The sequence below is a fragment of the Mytilus edulis genome, chromosome 6 (genome assembly GCF_963676685.1).
Source record: "Mytilus edulis chromosome 6, xbMytEdul2.2, whole genome shotgun sequence".
NCBI lineage: Eukaryota > Metazoa > Mollusca > Bivalvia > Mytilida > Mytilidae > Mytilus > Mytilus edulis.
In genome coordinates this window covers 7987920-8007116 of record NC_092349.1, presented here as the reverse complement: position 1 = coordinate 8007116, position 19197 = coordinate 7987920, and the positions used below count along the sequence as shown (strand labels likewise).

Sequence of the window (19197 nt, the reverse complement as noted above, 5' to 3'; positions counted from 1 at the left end):
CTAAATATACCTAATTATCAATATTTTGCTAAATAAAGTTTCAAACTTCTTTTGATGATAATTATATCAATATTCCTGAATATTAAAAAAAACCGACTCAAAATCAAAAACATTTTAACATGTTTAAATATTTTCTTAAGAATAGAGAAACATTTGTGTTGAAGCTTATAAATCATACCATCTAATTTATTCCATATGCCATCATCAGTCATTGATTTGCATTTTATTGTGTGGATTTCTATGCCATTTGTACTGGTTACATCTGTATTCTCTTCAGAGAACAATCTTTTGATCAATGATGTCTTTCCTGCACCTTTCTTCCCAACTATTACTAAACGTATGTCTCTCTTTTTCTCAGATCCTGACTCCAATAATTTGAGGTACAAGGCAGACCTTTTGTCAGTCATTAATTTTATTTCAGTTGGAACCATATCATCTACATCTATCATATTTTTATTATAAAGAGTTTTCATAGAGAAGAACATTATAACTTTATATCAAATTATGTATGTTACTTTTTCTTGTGTCATGTTTGTGTGCCTGTTTTCACTATCTATAAGTTAAAATTTAATATTCAATTACAATATATGCATGTTTTATTAGAAAAATCATTTACCAATAAAATTCACCTTTCATGTTTTTTAAATATTTTTGAATAAACCTTTTTGTACAAAAATATCAATACTAACATATTCAATTAGCAAAAACATGACTAATAGTATAATGATTTTCTGAAGTAATTCGTCATGAAAGTGTAAATCACATTGTAAGCCCAGAGAGAGGTCATATTACTCATGTTACTTTTGAGCACAAAATAAATGGAAGATATCAATACAATGTAAATTCACAAATGTTGCAACCACTCTATGGAAATAGAACAGAGAGCATAGTCTTAAAACTGAGTGAAAACTAACAAAAATAAGGAAAATAGAAGAAACTGTAGTTTTACATTGTAAATTAACTTTTCATAATTAAGAGTTTGATGAATATAAAAAGAAACAACAGTAAAATAGTTTGTCAAGTTGTATTTTGATTAAAAATAAACATGTCTTTTTATTTTCATTTTATGTAACACTGCATCGTAGGAAATGGTAAAGATTTATGCATTAAAGCTTTTCAGAAACAGAATATTCATTTTCAGCCTGCAGTTATGCCATCCATTTATGTCCTAAAACAAGCACCTTTCTCTTGATTTTGCACACCACTATAAAGGGCAATAACTCCAAAATTGAGTCATCTGACAATTTCCACCATATTGTATTAGTTGTAGATCATGTCTTGCTGATCATTTTTGCATATTTAAGTCTCTATCTATCTATTATAATTTTTTAAGATATAAGGCAATTAACACAATAGGTAAAAATTTGTCATCAAAGGGCCAGGACTCTAAAGCTAATAAGGAGTTGACTGACAATTTCAACCATTATACTTAATTTTAGAAAACATCTAGCGGATTATTTTTGCATTTTAAAGGTTCTATCTGTCTATTATAGTTTTCAAGTTAAAAGGCAAAAATAAAAAAAAATATCGGTAAAATTTGTCATTTAAGGACAATAACTCCTATAAGCAATAGTCTGAGAGTTTATATGTATATGTTCCAGACCAAATGAGTATTCAGACCGTACGTGTACGGTCTCAACCGTATATATAGTGACATATACTTGTATGGTCCGATTATACATGTACTGTCGGACCGTATGAGTATACGCGTACGGTCCAGCTGACAATACATGTCTTGGGATCATATGGGGTAAATTTTAACAAACATTTATCAAAATCATTATTTTTAGTTATACAAATTGTTATTATTATAATAAGATGGATAAAGTGAATAATTCAATAAGAGGACTATTTGTTTAATTGCATATCTGAGTCCTATTTTGTTACTCTGGCAAAAGGTGACAGACTTGCTCAGTACCAAAAGGAACGTCATATTTTTTTTTTACATTGACATATTTGTTCATGCATGTTCCTCGACATGCATTTTTTTTTTACAGTTCCTAATTATTCTAAAACAATTGTCCTCCCACATTATGTTTAATTCTCATAACTTCAATTTCAATGAGCATACTACATGTACTACGCTGCAATTAATGAATTACTGAAATGCTTACAGGAGATTTACAGATTAAACAAGCGTGATTTTTTTAAATAGTTAAAATATTAAGATTTTATTTCAATTACTTTTTATATTTATTTTAGATCTATATAAGTTATGTTTATCTGTTATTCACATCTGTATCAAATAAACTTGACCAATTTCTTAATATAAGTCAAACCGTAAGCGTATGGTCCGACCTTATGCGTATTTTGAAAAAGTACCCATACGGTCCAAATACTCATACGGTCTGGAACATATACATAAATGGACAAAAGGTGAAGCTGAACATTCTGAACAATTTTGCTCGTGTCAGATTTTCTTTATTTATAACGGTTTTCAAAATAATAGACAAAACTTGTATTTAACCCCAAAGTTCTATTTTTAGACATGTCAGCCATCTTGGTAGGTGGGCAGGACCATTTAACACATTTGTTTTTAACTAGTTACCTAAATGATGATTGTGGCCAAGTAGTTTCAGATGGGAAGATTTTTGTAAAAGTTAACAAATGACAACAGATGACAGGTGAGCTAAAAAATGTAGTTCAGCTGTAGATCTTGTTTTATTGTGTAGACTTTTGTATATGCATATTTATAGATTTTAGCTAGTCAACCAGGCAGCTTACTCCTTAGTTACAACATGCACACTGTGTATTAACTGTCATAAGTATTCAACAAAAACAAAAGTTTGGGTTGAGAATAATAAGGATTAAACATATTTATTCTAAGTTTTACTTAAGAAATTGTGCATGCCCATGATGCCAGCCATAGATTAATTGGAAGTTTTCAGCTTTATTTTTAAAGTAGTGAAATTAAACAGCTGCACACATGGCACAAATATCTTTGCTTCATTTAAAAAAAAAAAATAACAGTATTTGTCTATTTAGAATGTTTAGAATCAATGCTGGAGATTAAATTTGAATGTGGCGGGCCAAACCATGTGATAATTTTCAACAAATCTATGGCGTGCATGAATTATTTCTTAAATATTAATTTGATAAATACCCGTAACAATTTGTTCTCCAACCTGAAGGTAAGTGTTAAGTTTATGTTGATGTCTATGATGGTGGTGGTGGGATACAACTATAAAAGAAATTAAATTTTCATGAAGAGACTTTTACTTCATCCCAATGTGTATACATATATTACATAATAACATATATGGTAGTAGTTTTACTGTGAGAAATATGCATTTAAACAATTAATTTCTCTTCAGTGATGATCGAGAACAAAATATTTGAAAATCCAAAACCTAATACACATTTTGAAATCATAAAAGTAATAATGTTCATGAGTCATGGTGGGTCAATAGGAGCAATTGTTTCTCCATAGGCGGTAATAGTTATATTGTCTTCTGTAGCTCAATCCATATTGAAACCCAGATATGTATGATGGGTCATTTTGAAGCTGAGACATTTTCACATGTGTAGTTAAATTTTTGAAATAAGAAGTGATTACTTTTTCTGTAAATTAGCATACCCTGAAAATATGTTCATGATGAGGGTCTGTCATGGTAAAAAATCAACTTTTTAACACAAAAAATTCTTTGAAAATCTAATACTTTGAACACATTTAATAGCTCTATAGTTTTTAAACATTTAGTCTAAATGTTCCTTTCCTTTCCAAACCAACTCAAATGGTTAAGTAAGCTCAGTCAATTGATAACAAGAATGTGTTCATAGTACATGGATGCCCCCTTGCGCACTATCAGTTTTCACGTTCAATTGACCTTGAAAATGTAGAAAAATCTCTAATTTGGTATTAAAATTAGAAAGATCATATCATCATGATCATAGGGAACATGCATGTGTACTAAGTTTCAAGTTGATTGGACTTCAACTTCATCAAAAACTACCTCCACCAAAAACTTTAACCTGAAGTGGGACAGACGGACGGATGCACAGACCAGAAAACATCCTGCCCATAAATGGGGCATAAAAATAGAAACATGTCCAATATCACTACACAGAGATTTTTTGTTTACACACAACTTTTGAGTTCCTCATTTTGACGTCCATTAGGGATATTGACCCAGATACCCTCAATAATTGTTTTTGACATCAAAGTAAAATAATACAATTTTATGACAGATGGGTCAGGATCCCTAATATACCTTGAGATGAGGAACTCAGATGACGTAATAAAAAAAAATATTAGTCCGCCATACAACTGTGGATGCTGTGATTTTAAAAATGGACATAAATGAACAATAAGAACTGTTTTATAGAGCTGATGTGATGAGAAAAGAAATATGTAGATTTGACCTGAAATAAATTTATAAGAAAGGACAATTTTTTATTGAATTTTATGATAAGAATTTTGGGATTATTTCATGAGGAGAGTGACATTTTTCACCATCTTCCGGGGTCCAGCAATTTGCGAAAAAAGTAATCTCACTTGCCACCCCGAAAATTTAACCAGACATGTATAAATGTATCAGCTTTGATATGAGCCATCATACATGTTCAAGTAAACAATATGGACTGAGCAACAGAGGAAAACGTTACCATTACCGCCTATGGAGAATTAATTGTAAATGTTTACCCAGATGTTATGCATCAATTGCATCAATTGGAAGTTTTTGGGTTGGTATTTGCTCACTAATTTTTTTATACATTTTTTCATCTGAAGAAATAAAGCTCATGAATTATAGCACTGAACTCACCTGGAGTTGGGGCAGGGAGTCTTGTGATCCCATATTCTAATTCTGCAGCCCATTCATGTAAATCTCCGTCTAAAATTAAAAAAAAAATATCCATACTGTTTCATATATATACATGATGGTATCTTAGTTGTTAACAATCTTAGGAAAATTATTGATCATATGTTTTGAAACTAGAGGCTCTAAAGAGCCTGTGTCGCTCACCTTGGTCTATGTGAATATTAAACAAAGGACGCAGATGGATTCATGACAAAATTGTGTTTTGGTGATGGTGATGTGTTTTATGTGTTTGTACATCTTACTTTACTGAACATTCTTGCTGCTTACAATTATTTCTATCTATAATGGCCTAGTAGTTTCAGTGGAAAATGTTAGTGTAAACTTACAAATTTTATGAAATTGTTATAAATTGACTATAAAGGACAATAACTCCTTAGGGGGTTAATTGACCATTTGGTCATGTTGACTTATTTTTAGGTCTTACTTTGCTGTACATTATTGCTGTTTTCAGTTTATCTCTATCTATAATAATATTCAAGATAATAACAAAAAACGGCAAAATTTCCTTAAAATAACCAATTCAGGGGCAGCAAACTAACAACAGGTTGTCCGATCCATCTGAAAATTTCAGGGCAGATATAACTTGACCTGATAAAGAAATTTACCCCCATGTTAGATTTGCTCTAAATGCTTTGGTTTTTGAGTTAATTGTTATAAGCCACAAACTGCATTTTACCCCTATGTTCTATTTTTAGCCATGGTGACCATCTTGGTAGGAGGGTGGGGTCATCAAACACGTTTTTTTAAACTAAATACCCAAATGATTATTGTGGCCAAGTTTGGTTGAATTTGGACTAGCAGTTTCAGAGGAGAAGATTTTTGTAAAAGTTTGGGCCAGGTGAACTAATAAAAAGTATTTGAGACAATTACACAACCACAAGAAAACGAGATTGTATCTCAAAATATTTTTGAAGGAATTCACTTACCACTATACTGAGCTGATGGATCTTTGTTCCATTTAGGAGCTTTGCCACCAGAGGTTGTAACTGTAAGCACCTTTTTCTTTGCCAAGTGATACAACAGTTTGTTCACAGATTTTCCTGTTTTTCCAATGCCACTTTTCTGAGCGACATCTTTAGGCTTTAGATTCATGTTTGATTTATCAAATACAGAGATTATTTTCCTTAGGTTTACTATCATGACTATAATGAAAAATAAACTGTTTTATTCATTAATCACATTAGTTTAAAGGAACATTATAAGCCATGATTGCTGGCTAATCTGACTGATATACATATTTGGTGTCCATGCTACGATTATTACAAGTTTTTTTTTACAAAATTCTGGTATTGTTTTTGTTCAAGTTATCATTAAATCAATCAATGAAATTTTAACCTTTAAATTTTGAAAGCGTGTTTCATTGTAACAAAGCAGAGGATTCCAAACAGTCTCTTGAACAGAAAATAGAATGGAGCATCAACAGATCTTTCATCTCAAAGCGTGGACACATGATATGTATTCTAATCATATCAGATTGATAGCTTGACTGAATATCTAAGAATGCTACATTATGTTATTCCCTTTCTCCTTGTCATATTGGTCCTTTCAGAAAAAAATAATTATAAGCAGATCTTTCATGCTATGGAGGGGTATTTGGGACCTAATTTCCCTCACCTAGGGGCATGGGAAATTTCACAGTCCTAGCTTGAATGGTATTTTTCGCAAATACCCCTCCTTAACATGACACATCTGTTTAATAAATTTTCAATTCCAACAGAGTAATTAATTATATACATTACTGTGTTAAATGTTGGCACTGCAAAATTGATTAGACTATCAAATCATAATTTTGGAAATTACAGTCTAGTGAAATTTCTTAAAAAAAACTTTTAATTCAAAGATAGTAAATAAATATATACATTTCTATGTTTTAATGTTGATACTAAAAAATTTTAAAATTAGACTTTTATATTCAGAATTTTGAAATTTCACATTTATCATCAGAAAGAATAAAATTGAGAATGGAAATGGGTAATGTGCCAAAGAGACAACAACCCGACCATAGAAAAAAACAACAGCAGAGGGTCACCAACAGGTCTTCAATGTAGCGAGAAATTCCCGCACCCGGAGGCGTCCTTCAACTGGCCCCTAAACAAATATATACTATTTCAGTGATAATGAACGCCATACTAATTTCCAAATTGTACACAAGAAACTAAAATTAAAATAATACAAGACTAACAAAGGCCAGAGGCTCCTGACTTGGGACAGGCGCAAAAATGCGGCGGGGTTAAACATGTTTGTGAGATCTCAACCCTCCCCCTATACCTCTAGCCAATGTAGAAAAGTAAATGCATAACAATACGCACATTAAAATTCAGTTCAAGAGAAGTCCGAGTCTGATGTCAGAAGATGTAACCAAAGAAAATAAACAAAATGACAATAATACATAAATAACAACAGACTACTAGCAGTTAACTGACATGCCAGCTCCAGACTTCAATTAAACTGACTGAAAGATTATGATTGCATCATATCAACATCAGGCACAATCCTTCCCGTTAGGGGTTTAGTATCATACCATCATAACATATATGAGAAGAACATAACTGGTGTCATGCTATACCATGTATACTTCAGGAACAAATTTACTTGTATAAATGAGTTAGTCAGAATAAAGTTTTCTTTCAAAAGTTTGAATTATCTCCCCTGATGCTTCTCCATAATTTACTTTCTTTTATCTCATGAACTAACCAACATAATCTACAGATGTAATGTAGCTGTGCAAGCCTTCTAAAATTGCTTCTTTGATGATTACATATTAGTGTATAGTCCCATTGCTTTCTATGTAAAATTTCAAGCATCTATACATGTAGCTAATTTGGCACAAATAGTGAGTCATTTTTTCAAAACTTTACCATATCCTGACTTCTGCTAAAAAATTAAACATACATTGTACCTTTGATTAAAATAAGATGTTGTATAATTGCAAATGAGACAAATCTCCATCAGAGACCAAATCATGCAGAAGTTGCAATTATAGATCACCATAGGTTTGCATATTAGCATGATTAGAGCACACTCTTTCACAGAAGTTTGGTAGTATAAAAAAAGGTATTCCTGAGTCACATGGCAAATATGCCCTCCTATTTATTTTAGATTAATTTTTTTTTTCATTATTCAAAAGAGACTTTCAAAAAATGGTTCTACAGTGATTCCAATACCCACTGGTGGTAAGCAGATGGTGGTAACTAAAAGTTACCACCATCTGATTATCGGAGACAACTCTAGGGATAAGTTTTTCTTTTCCGATTTTCGTGCAGTAAAAGGTTCATTTGAGGCAAACTGCTTGTCTCATATACACATATCGTGAGTGCGTTGTTATTGAAACCAAATTTGACACATAACATCATTCCAATTTTCGCAAAATAGTCATTAAAAAATTCGAGCATGATGGTCGTAACTTTTAATTGTGATGGTCGTAATGTCAACTATAGTATTTTGGATGATGGTCGTAACCGACACAAGATGGTCGTAACTTTGAAAGATGACCGTAACTCAAGTATTTAGACGAACTTTTATCAAACTATTCTAAAAGTACTGTGCACATAACCATGTTAATAAACTCAGTTGTTATATAAAGTTTACTACAAAAAATATTATTTCATTTGTTACTCATTTGGTTGTTGGTATGCAGAAATTAAGTTAAAGAATTATCAAACATACATTTTTGATATATATTCCAAACGACCATCATTTAGGAGAAACAGTGAAAACTAATCAACTCGCATTAAGCCAAATAGTATGTTAGCGTTGAGTATTAATATATTTTTTACTGTACATTAAGGCATAATATTGTTGAATATTTGCTTTCAGATTTTTTTTTATTTACAAGTTTTTATGACCTGCAATCATGTCGGCAGATGAAATTATTGAACGTACAATTTTGAACAATCATCTTTAATTTTTAATCAGCTATTGCAGTTTTTATAAACCATTGGCTTTCGAATATTCGGCTTTTGGTAATTCATGATTAATAAAAATCCACAAATGCCTGGTGTTTTTAACGTGTTGTCTTTATTTTTTATCGATTGCATGACGATCTTGCAGTATATCATTGATATTTGTTCTAAGTATTGGTTCAGAATAAAAACTTAATCCATAGGCATAGTGTCGCAATGAACGTTGTGTTAACCTAGAAAGTATGAATAAGGTTGATATATATTTTACAATATATGCTACACGCGTTGAATTTAAAAGTAAGATCAACTATTAGTAGTTTGTAGACAGGCTTGTAGCCAGGATAATATTACAAGGTAGAACTAAATGTACTGCGGCAAATATTACATACATATGCAGGTATATATTTTACAATGCTACACACCTTGAGTTTAAGAGTAAGATCAAATATTAGCATGATTAGTAGTTTGTAGCCAGGCTTGTAGCCAGGATAATATTACCAGGCAGAACCAAATGTACTGCAGCAACTATCACATACATATGCAGGTTAAACATAATGTTTATGCTATTTTTGTTTATATTGTATGAATGTACTCAGATTTAAATGACCAGCACGCAGAGTTGAAGCATAAAGTTCTATCTTTTAAATATTATCCTGGCTGCAAGCTATGTATGAATACTGTTTTTTTGCTGAAGTTCAAAAAATTACATTATCATCAGCATTTAGTAAACAATGTAAATTGCTAACCCCTTTAATATTCTTTAGAAAGAAGTTTAAGGATCCATACCATGAAGGAATTTTTTACTTGTGTAGTAATTTTGACTCTAAATATGCCTCCTCTAGTAGTGATCCCAAATTGTCAAGCCTGTGCCAGTAGCTGATCATAGACTTTGCAATGTCAAAATACAAAGTGAATCTACCGAGTTAAGAAAGATTGGCAAAATGTGTTGCTCTTTTGGTAACACCAAGTAAATGTTTACAAAATTCAATGCGTAGTCTTTCTGAAAGAATCTTAGGATAAGCCTGATCTACTTTGTAGTCATAGATTTTGTTTTGTTTTTTGAAAGGGTTGAAATATCCCCAAATTTTAGTACTATATAAGAGAATAGGTTTTATTGTATGCTCAAATACATGAAGGCTGATTTTAGACTTGGATTTAGTGACAGAAAGTCCTTGCGTAGCTTATGGTAGGCTTTTAATGCCTTATTATACAATTCTCTCTGAGCGGAGGAAAAAGATCCAGATGCACTAAAAGTTATTCCTTAATATTTACAATGTTGAGCACAATCAGTAACTCTGTTATTAAAATAAAAATCATGTTTGATATGTCTGCCTGTCTTGTTAAATACAAGCACCTTGGTTTTAATGGGATTAATTTTCAAACACCGATCTTAATCCATCAAGTTTACTTTGTAGTCTTTTTGCTGAAGTTGAAAAAATGACAATATCATCAGCATATATATAGTAAAGAATAGACTGGTCGTGAATTAACAACAGCTGGATCAGGGGAACTTTTAACACAATCAGGAAGCTCATTTATGAAAATTTTAAACAAATTTGGACTCAAATTGTCTCCCTGTTTTACTCCAACTTTAGTTCTAAAGCAATCTCTTACCATATTCTGTAACTATATTCAATAGCTCAATAGCTTAAGTTTGATCCCTGGGAGACAGTATCAAAAGCCTTCTGGAAATCAACAAAGCAGGCTAACACTATACCTTCTTTTGTATTACAATACTTATCAATAATAGTTTTTAGAATGAACATATGGTCAGATGGTCAAGTATCTTATTAAAAAAAAGCTTCCCCAATGAATCAGTAATTGTAATTCCTCGATAGTTATTAAGATCGGATGCATCATTCCCTTTATGAATTGGGAACCAGGTGCTCCGCAGGGCGCAGCTTTATACGACCGCAGAGGTCGAACCCTGAACAGTTGGGGCAAGTATGGACAAAACATTCAAGCTTGATACAGCTCTGAATTTGGATTGTGATCAAATTTTTGACATTACATGGTTTTTTTTTACACAAAACAAATGTCAAGATTTTACAAATCAATTAAAGATTTCTTCTTCAAACTTTTTAAATCTAAAATTAAATAGTTGACACAGCATAGGTTTCTGACACAGAATGAATGTGGTCTAATGAACTTAAAAGTTTTTTTTTGCCTTTGAGCAATTCACTATGCTGTTGAATATTAATCCTCTCAAAAAAATGTTTGAAGAAATTTTCTTTTTATTTATGAAATCTGAAATGAGAAAAATTTAAACCCCCCCCTTTTTTCACATCCCCGTTTCCCTTTTTCCAAAACTGATATCAATTCAAATTTCTAATGGAGTTTGCAACAATAACTACTCTTTTAAATACATCATAAAATATTAAAATGTAAAATAAAGTGCTTGTTATCACTGAATGGTATAGATTGGTTGGTAGTAAAAGTGAATATACATTGTTTATTGTATAAAAATAAAAAAAACTTCATCAGCAACATTTTATATTGGCAAATTTCCAATGAAGTTATTTACATAAAGTTATTGGCAAATAAAAATAGAAAATGACATCATAGTCATGTCTGGCAAATGTCCAACATACATTATCTAAAAACATTTTAGATAAGATAAGGAAAAAAAGCTTCATCAGCAACATTTTATATTGGCAAATTTCCAATGAAGTTATATTTACATAAAGTTATTGGCAAATAAAAATAGAAAATGACATCATAGTCATGTCTGGCAAATTTCCAACATATATTATCAACTACTATTCTATACAAAGAAAGATAATTCCAATTGAAAATTAATTGCTATTGCACAATACTGTGCAATTAGATATTTCTTGCTATTGTGCAATACTGTGCAATTGAAAATTTCTTGCTATGGCACAAGACTTGATATGGAATCCAGATTTAAACCAACTTGAAAACTGGGCCCATAATCAAAAATCAAAGTACATATTTAGATAAAGCATATCAAATAAGCCCAAGAATTAAATTTTTGTTAAAATCAAACTTAGTTTAATTTTGGACCTTTTGGACCTTAATGTAGACCAATTTGAAAACTGGACCAAAAATTAAGAATCTACATACACAGTTAGATTTGGCATATCAAAGAACCCATTTATTCAATTTTTGATGAAATCAAACACAGTTTAATTTTGGACCCCCATTTGGACCAACTTGAAAACTAGGCCCATAATCAAAAATCTAAGTACATTTTTAAATTCAGCATATCAAAGAACCCCAAGGATTCAATTTTTGTTAAAATCAAACTAAGTTTAATTTTGGACCCTTTGGACCTTAATGTAGACCAATTTGAAAACGGGACCAAAAATTAAGAATCTACATACATAGTTAGAATCGGCATATCAAAGAACCCCAATTATTCAATTTTTGATGAAATCACACAAAGTTCAATTTTGGACCCTTTGGGCCCCTTATTCCTATACTGTTAGGACCAAAACTCCCAAAATAAAACCTAACCTTCCTTTTATGGTCATAAACCTTGCGTTTAAATTTCATAGATTTCTATTTACTTATACTAAAGTTATGGTGCAAAAACCAAAAATGATGCTTATTTGGGCCCCTTTTTGGCCCCTAATTCATAAACTGTTGTGACCTCAACTCCAAAAATCAATCCGAACCTTCCTTTTGTGGTCATAAACCTTGTGTTAAAATTTCATTGATTTCTATTTACTTATACTAAAGTTATTGTGCGAAAACCAAGAATAATGCTTATTTGGGCCCTTTTTTGGCCCTTAATTCCTAAACTGTTGGAACCAAAACTCCCAAAATCAATCCCAACCTTCCTTTTGTGGTCATAAACCTTGTGTCAAAATTTCATAGATTTCTATTCACTTAAACTAAAGTTATAGTGCGAAAACCAAGAAAATGCTTATTTGGGCCCTTTTTGGCCCCTAATTTCTAAAATGTTGGGACCAAAACTCCCAAAATCAATCCCAACCTTCCTTTTGTGGTTGTTAACCTTGTGTTAAAATTTCATTGATTTCTATTCATTTTTACTAAAGTTAGAGTGCGAAAACTAAAAGTATTCGGACGACGACGACGACGTGATAGCAATATACGACCAAAAAATTAAAATTTTTGCGGTCGTATAATAAATCAAAGAGCAGAATGCTCTGAGGGATACGATTGCTATATAGTTTTCATTGACACATGTATAGCAGTTCTGCCAACTTTTCATTAAGCAAATTCGTGAGATTTGGCCAAAATAGAAAAGATCAAAGAGGAAAAAATTGATCCAAGGATACTGCTGCAAAAAAGCATGAACATGCGTGAGTCTCACGCATTTTTGGCAGTCCTGGCCTTGATAGTCCAAATAATTATAACGTCTTGAAAGGCTATTATATTTTTGTTTTGACGCCTTACTTCGACGTCGAAGTAAGGCTTCAAAGAAAAAAATTATAATAGCCTTCCAAGACGTCATAATTATTTGTACTATGGCCTTGAAGGCATAAAACTTTGCTCAGTGCTTGGAGCACAAAAATCATGCTCGAAACAAGAAATCAAGCAATTTCATTGGTTGATTTTCGAGTACAAGTACAAAAAAACTGACTCGAAAGTTTTATGACCGCAAGGCCAGGTACAGCTGGATAGTATTATTTTCAAAACTAATTCAACTGCACATGCAAAGGTAATATAAATCTGAATAGTCACTCAACTTTAAAAATAGCTAATCCCGGATACAAGTGTACGAGCAATGTACTTATTGTGTTTTATTTGTGTGCTATCAATTCCAAGTTTACTTTCCACAGCAGTCACTGAGAGAGAGAGAGAGAGAAGGTATTTCACTTCATAGTTCGAGATTACTCTGATGTCCGACGGCGAATTTGCCAGACAAGCTGGGACCGTGGGGGACTTTTATGCTAGTATACTTAAATAACAAACTTAAATAGTCCCAGTATCATATATTATATCAAGTATTATTGCATGCCGAATTGAATTTTAAATAGGTGCCGATTTGACTAGATGCCGAATTAACCAGGTGCCGATTTGACTTGTACCCAGTAATCTCGGGACTATCCACTTCGTATCTTATCACCGTTAATACTTCTAGGAAGAACCCCATTTCCCAGTCCCATATATTATATCAAATATTATTGGATGCCGAATTGACTTTTAAATAGGTGCCGATTTAACCAGGTGCCGATTTGACTTGTACCCAGTAATCTCAGACTATTCACTTCGTACATATCACCGTTAATTCTAGGAAGAAGAACCCCATTTCTAACTCTTTAATTATTAATTTTCTTTGAGTCAGTGGGCATGAATCCTTCCGTACACACTCCTCTGCCCAGACTGTTTAAATTGAGATCGTTCTTAATATAATACGACGTTTATCGCCATCTAACGAGTTAATTTTTTCTTGACGGGAAATACTTCTGAAAGGGAGACAACTCGAAACGATAATATGGAAGACTCCATTTCGGTCAAAGGGGTGTTATAGGTAAAACTTCATTGATTTTAATTTAAATTATGCATATAATTTTAAATTATGCAACAGCAATATTAAACCCTCAATAGCAGGCAGACATAGAAAGAATCCAATGAGTTTCAAATTAATTAATAAGCGGGGAATCCAGAAAAACCACTCAATCTGATACCCCTTGAAATCAAGAAGACTATACGCATGCGCATTAATACATAAACAAACCCGCGACTTGCGATTTGGAACAAGAACGTTTATTTAATTTATGATATGATGAATGAGTCTCAATTTCTTTATGAGAGTACAGTATCAGTTTCATAACGGTAAAATATAGAAAACTCCACTTCAGTTCTTATATGACAGAAATAGAATTATCGGAATTCAAAGAACTCTCGCATTTATCAAAACTGGGGAATTCCCTCTGACGTGTTTCTAAATTTATAAAAACACTAAATATAAATACTGCTCAATTCTGATTTTCCGTGTTGTTAAAAACACGCATATAAGTCAAGAGAAAAATCAAACATGAAGATTATGAGAAGAACATTACAGGAAAGTTGTTTATGTTCAATCCTTTCGCTTGTTTTTACCTTTTAAAGCAAGACAATCATAAGAATCTGAGATGTTGCTGAATGTTTAGAATAAAACGGTTGACGTGAGGGAATGAGCCCTGAGTCAACGGTAGAAGTCTACAGATTGCTTAAAAGCAATCGTATCCCAAAAACCTGTGGTCCAGGGTTCATGGTAGTTTCCATAAGAAAGACAAAGATGTATAGCAGATAGCATGGTACCAATAGGCGTATTCAGAATTTTCTAAAACCACGGGTAATAATTATATCTGAACTTCGACATTGCACCTTAATATCAGCTTGACTATATACCAAATGACAATACCACTTCTCAAAATCCAGGCTAAGAATAAGACGTATGTTCTTTAATTCGATTTTCGAATTCGCGGATATGGTCTAGTCTCGATAGCGACCCCCATAACATTATTTCAATTCCTTACTTATGCTCTTTCGGCTTAAAGTATCAATTGTAAATTGTAGATTTTTTTTTAAAATTCCACCTAGTAGGTACATACTAGTTTTTAAAAAGTTTATCTTTTCAATACATGCAAAATATAAAGAAAATAAATCAGGATACTGTTATTTCATGTGATGTCAAATTTGTTAAAAACGCCTTTTCTTAATTCATAACTAAGAATGATCATAACCAGAGCTGTTTTCTTGTTTTAAAATGAATTCTTCACTTTTGAGAAATTTATATTGTTATTAAACTTTACCGCTTATAATTAGTTACCACTTGGTTAATTCTATACATTATATTTTAAGTAACAGTGACTGGTCATTTCATTTTGTATTGGTTATTTTTTTGATTCGTTCCAATTTTCTTTCCTTTCGCACTTTACAGGTTTCCCTCTCTTCACCCCTTTTAGTTTTTATCATTTGGTGAAATCAACTTCACAAATATATCATATAATATATTCATATAACAAAAGACATTTTTAAAACTCTTGACTTGTCTTATTCGGTCCTAATTAATAAAGAGTTACGACCATCATAATTTTAAGTTACGACCATCCTGATCATTTTTGTTTTTTTAGTTACGACCATCATGCTCGAATTATTGATTGATCATAATACGAAAATTGGAATGTTATGTATGTATCAAATTTTGTTTCAATATCAAAGCACTGACGATTAGTATGTATGAGACAAGCGGTTTGACTGAAACATTTTTTTACTGCACAAAAATCTGAAAAGAAAAATTTATCCCTGGAGTTGTCTCCCATCTTCGGATGGTCGTAACTTTAAGTTACAACCACCCGCTTAACACCAGTGAATACCTTAAGCTTTCATTTGATACCAAAATTACATATATGTTTCACTTATTCATCTATCCCCACAACACTCAACAGTATAAAATTTGTCAGAATTTGATCCCAGCATACTAGACATGCTAGAGTTAGTGTGAGACATGTGCAAATATCACCTTAAATTTGACATGTCTGAGAGTTTTTAAAACTGTCCCATTATAACTCTGGAATAACAAAATCAGAAATTTCAACAAAACCTTAACTGTTTTGAATGAGTCATTCAACAACATAAACATTTGATAAAAGTGAAAAACAAATCATATTCAACCAATGACTTTTGACTTACAAACAAGGAAATTATCTATTAAGTCCTTAAGATTCTAAGAATGCAAATTCGATTTTTGACACAAATTACCATACTTGCACAGTAAATGATTACACAACTTATAACTATGTAATATTTACTTTCTCTGCTCAAAAATGGAACTGTATCCTCACTGGTACTGCTTTCTAAACTTGTGGTTTCAATTCCTGCATACAATTCAAAAAAAAAAGTTTAATCATATGCAAATACTTGTTTATAACTTCATATATTTTCCATTAGCAACTAAAAATTGAAAACTCTCAAATTGATATTTACTGGTTGTGCAGGGCATACAGCATATTGACTGGTGTACCACCTAGACTTGCTACATGTCCCTTCCTAATTATGTTTTTTCTTTTTTTTTCAATTTTGCCCCTTTAATAATTTTACTGCTATAACTAGGAGATTACAATTATACTGACATCTCCAAGGGCAATCAGTAGACTGGTACTTATCAGTAAACATATAAATTAGTAAGAGAGAAATAATAGAAAGGGAATTGTAGCAAGTCTAGTGTACCACCATATAGTGGGTTAAAATTACTCGATTTACAGGCAACAAATGTACATGACATATTTTTGAGGTTTTTATTTTGGCATATTCTTTAATCCAAATTAAATATTTTGACGGAGTTTCAAATGGTTGCAGTTAAAAACATTGAAAAAGAAGTAAAAAATGAGAAACACTTAGTGTCTAATTTGTTATAATAAAATGATTGTTTCACATGCATGACTTGTTATTTATAGATTATATTTTGATACAGTTAATCAGTAGAATAAAGAACTTTTGTCACAGGTGATCAAACTTCTAGTAAATTATTAGAATATGAAATTATCCTGAGTGACCTGCAAAGTCTATTATATAATCTAACACTAATTAATAAGGATAAAATACACACATACATTATTATCTATTTTATTAGGTAACCAATTAACTAATAAACATCTGACAGCCAGTGAACAACGGCATTTTGCATTTTAATATCATATTAACATAAACCATTATTGATTCAATGAACATGATGAAGGGGAAAAAATAGATAATTTACAAAATGATTTATCTCTTAGAAAGTATCGAATGTATGCATAATTTTTTGCAATTTTCCTTTACCCGCCAAAATAAGCCAAAATAATCTACTATACGGCATAGGCTACAAAGATAGTTGAGAACATCTGATATTCAGCAGGAAAACTGACAAAGTAAATAACAATAAACCATCACACCTGCCACTAGCAGAGTTAAAAAATAACACTTTCAATGCTGACAGGCTTATAGTTATGCAGTACATAAACTACAAAGAACATCTAGCTGATGAGGCCCCTTAAACAAAAGATAATGATGAATTAGCAAATTATATATACAACATCATTTCCTATGTCATGTATATATTCCCTTTTATTTCTTTATTCATTACCATTTAAGGATGATCCTGAAGGGGCTGCATACTCTGAAAAGTCTCCTGTATGTAGATCTGGAGGTAACTTCCATACCTTTCCACCAGCAGCAGTCTTACTCTGACATATAGACCCATTTTCCTCCATTAACACAAGGTATTGTCTAACTTCTACTGCCAAAACATCCTGTTGTAATAATCTAGTAAGAAGGTCTGTTTCTGTCAGTGGTCCTTCTATCAATTCACTGAATATTAGTCCACAATAGTAGTCTACAGTTGTAAAAATATAAATTGAATATAAATAAGCATATAATAAATATAAACAAGAGGCTGTCACAACGACAGCAAACCAGATTTATTAACATTTATTTGTGTCCTGGCGATATCACAAGAACCATTACTGATGAATGGTGAAAGTGAAATTTGTCAATATCAAATTTGACCTCCATTTTGTCATCAGTATCAACATATTAAAATTTGAAAAGCTTAGATTGAATGGTTCATGAGTAAATGCAACAACGTGAATGGAAACGCCATTTTACAATCTTTCAAGAACCATAACTCCTGAACAGTAAAAGTCAAAATCGTCATTATTGAACTTGACCTCTATTTTGTCATCAGTAATAGTTTTTTTACATATAACAATTTTAAAAGCTTTGGTTGAATAGTTCATGAGAAAATGCACGGACACGACTGGAAACACCAGTTTTCAATCTTTCAAGAACCATAACTCCTGAACGGTAAAAGTAAAAATCGTCAGTATTGAACTTGACCTCTATTTTGTAATCAGTAACAACATATTAAAATAAGGGAAGCTTTGGTAGAACAGTTCATGCGTAAATGCACGGACACGACTGGAAACTCCATTTTTCAATCTTTCAAGAACCATAACTCCTGAACGGTAAAAGTGAAAATCTTCATTATTGAACTTGACCTCCATTTTGTCATCAGTAACAACATATTAAAATTTGGAAAGCTTTGGTAGAACAGTTCATGCGTAAATGCACGGACACGACTGGAAACTCCATTTTTCAATCTTTCAAGAACCATAACTCCTGAACGGTAAAAGTCAAAATCGCCATTATTGAACTTCACCTTCATTTAGTTGTCAGTAACAACATATTAAAATTTTAAAAGCTTTGGTTGAACAGTTCATGAGTTAATGCACGGACAACATTTGATTGCCGCCCGCCCGCCGTACATCCCCAATTCAATAACCGACATTTTTGTCACAAAAATCCGGTTAAAAAGAAAATGTGGTATGATTGCCAATGAGACAACACTCCACAAGAGACCAAATGACACAGAAATATTCAACTATAGGTCACTGTACAGCCTTCAACAATGAGCAAAGCCCATATTATATAAATCGCATAGTCAGCTATAAAAGGCCCCGAAATGACAAATGCAAAACAATTCAAATGAGAAATGATAAGCCATGATATTACAAGCATTC

General features: G+C 31.9%; 1 protein-coding gene across 2 annotated transcripts in view; it reads right to left on the bottom strand.

Moving 5' to 3' along the window:
• Positions 1-19197, bottom strand: part of LOC139527045 (uncharacterized) — a 65338-nt gene that overhangs the window by 36395 nt on the left and 9746 nt on the right. Inside the window, exons 3-6 of one of the 2 annotated variants that reach the window (XM_071322299.1) lie at positions 17601-18011; positions 5747-5962; positions 4764-4832; positions 179-436 (exon numbers count right to left, since the gene is read on the bottom strand). In XM_071322299.1, the coding sequence (XP_071178400.1) occupies positions 179-436; positions 4764-4832; positions 5747-5962; positions 17601-17652 (595 nt within the window). In that variant the 5' untranslated portion in view covers positions 17653-18011. The remainder of the gene's footprint in view (positions 1-178; positions 437-4763; positions 4833-5746; positions 5963-17600; positions 18012-19197) is intronic. The other variant, XM_071322298.1, reaches the window with a different exon arrangement.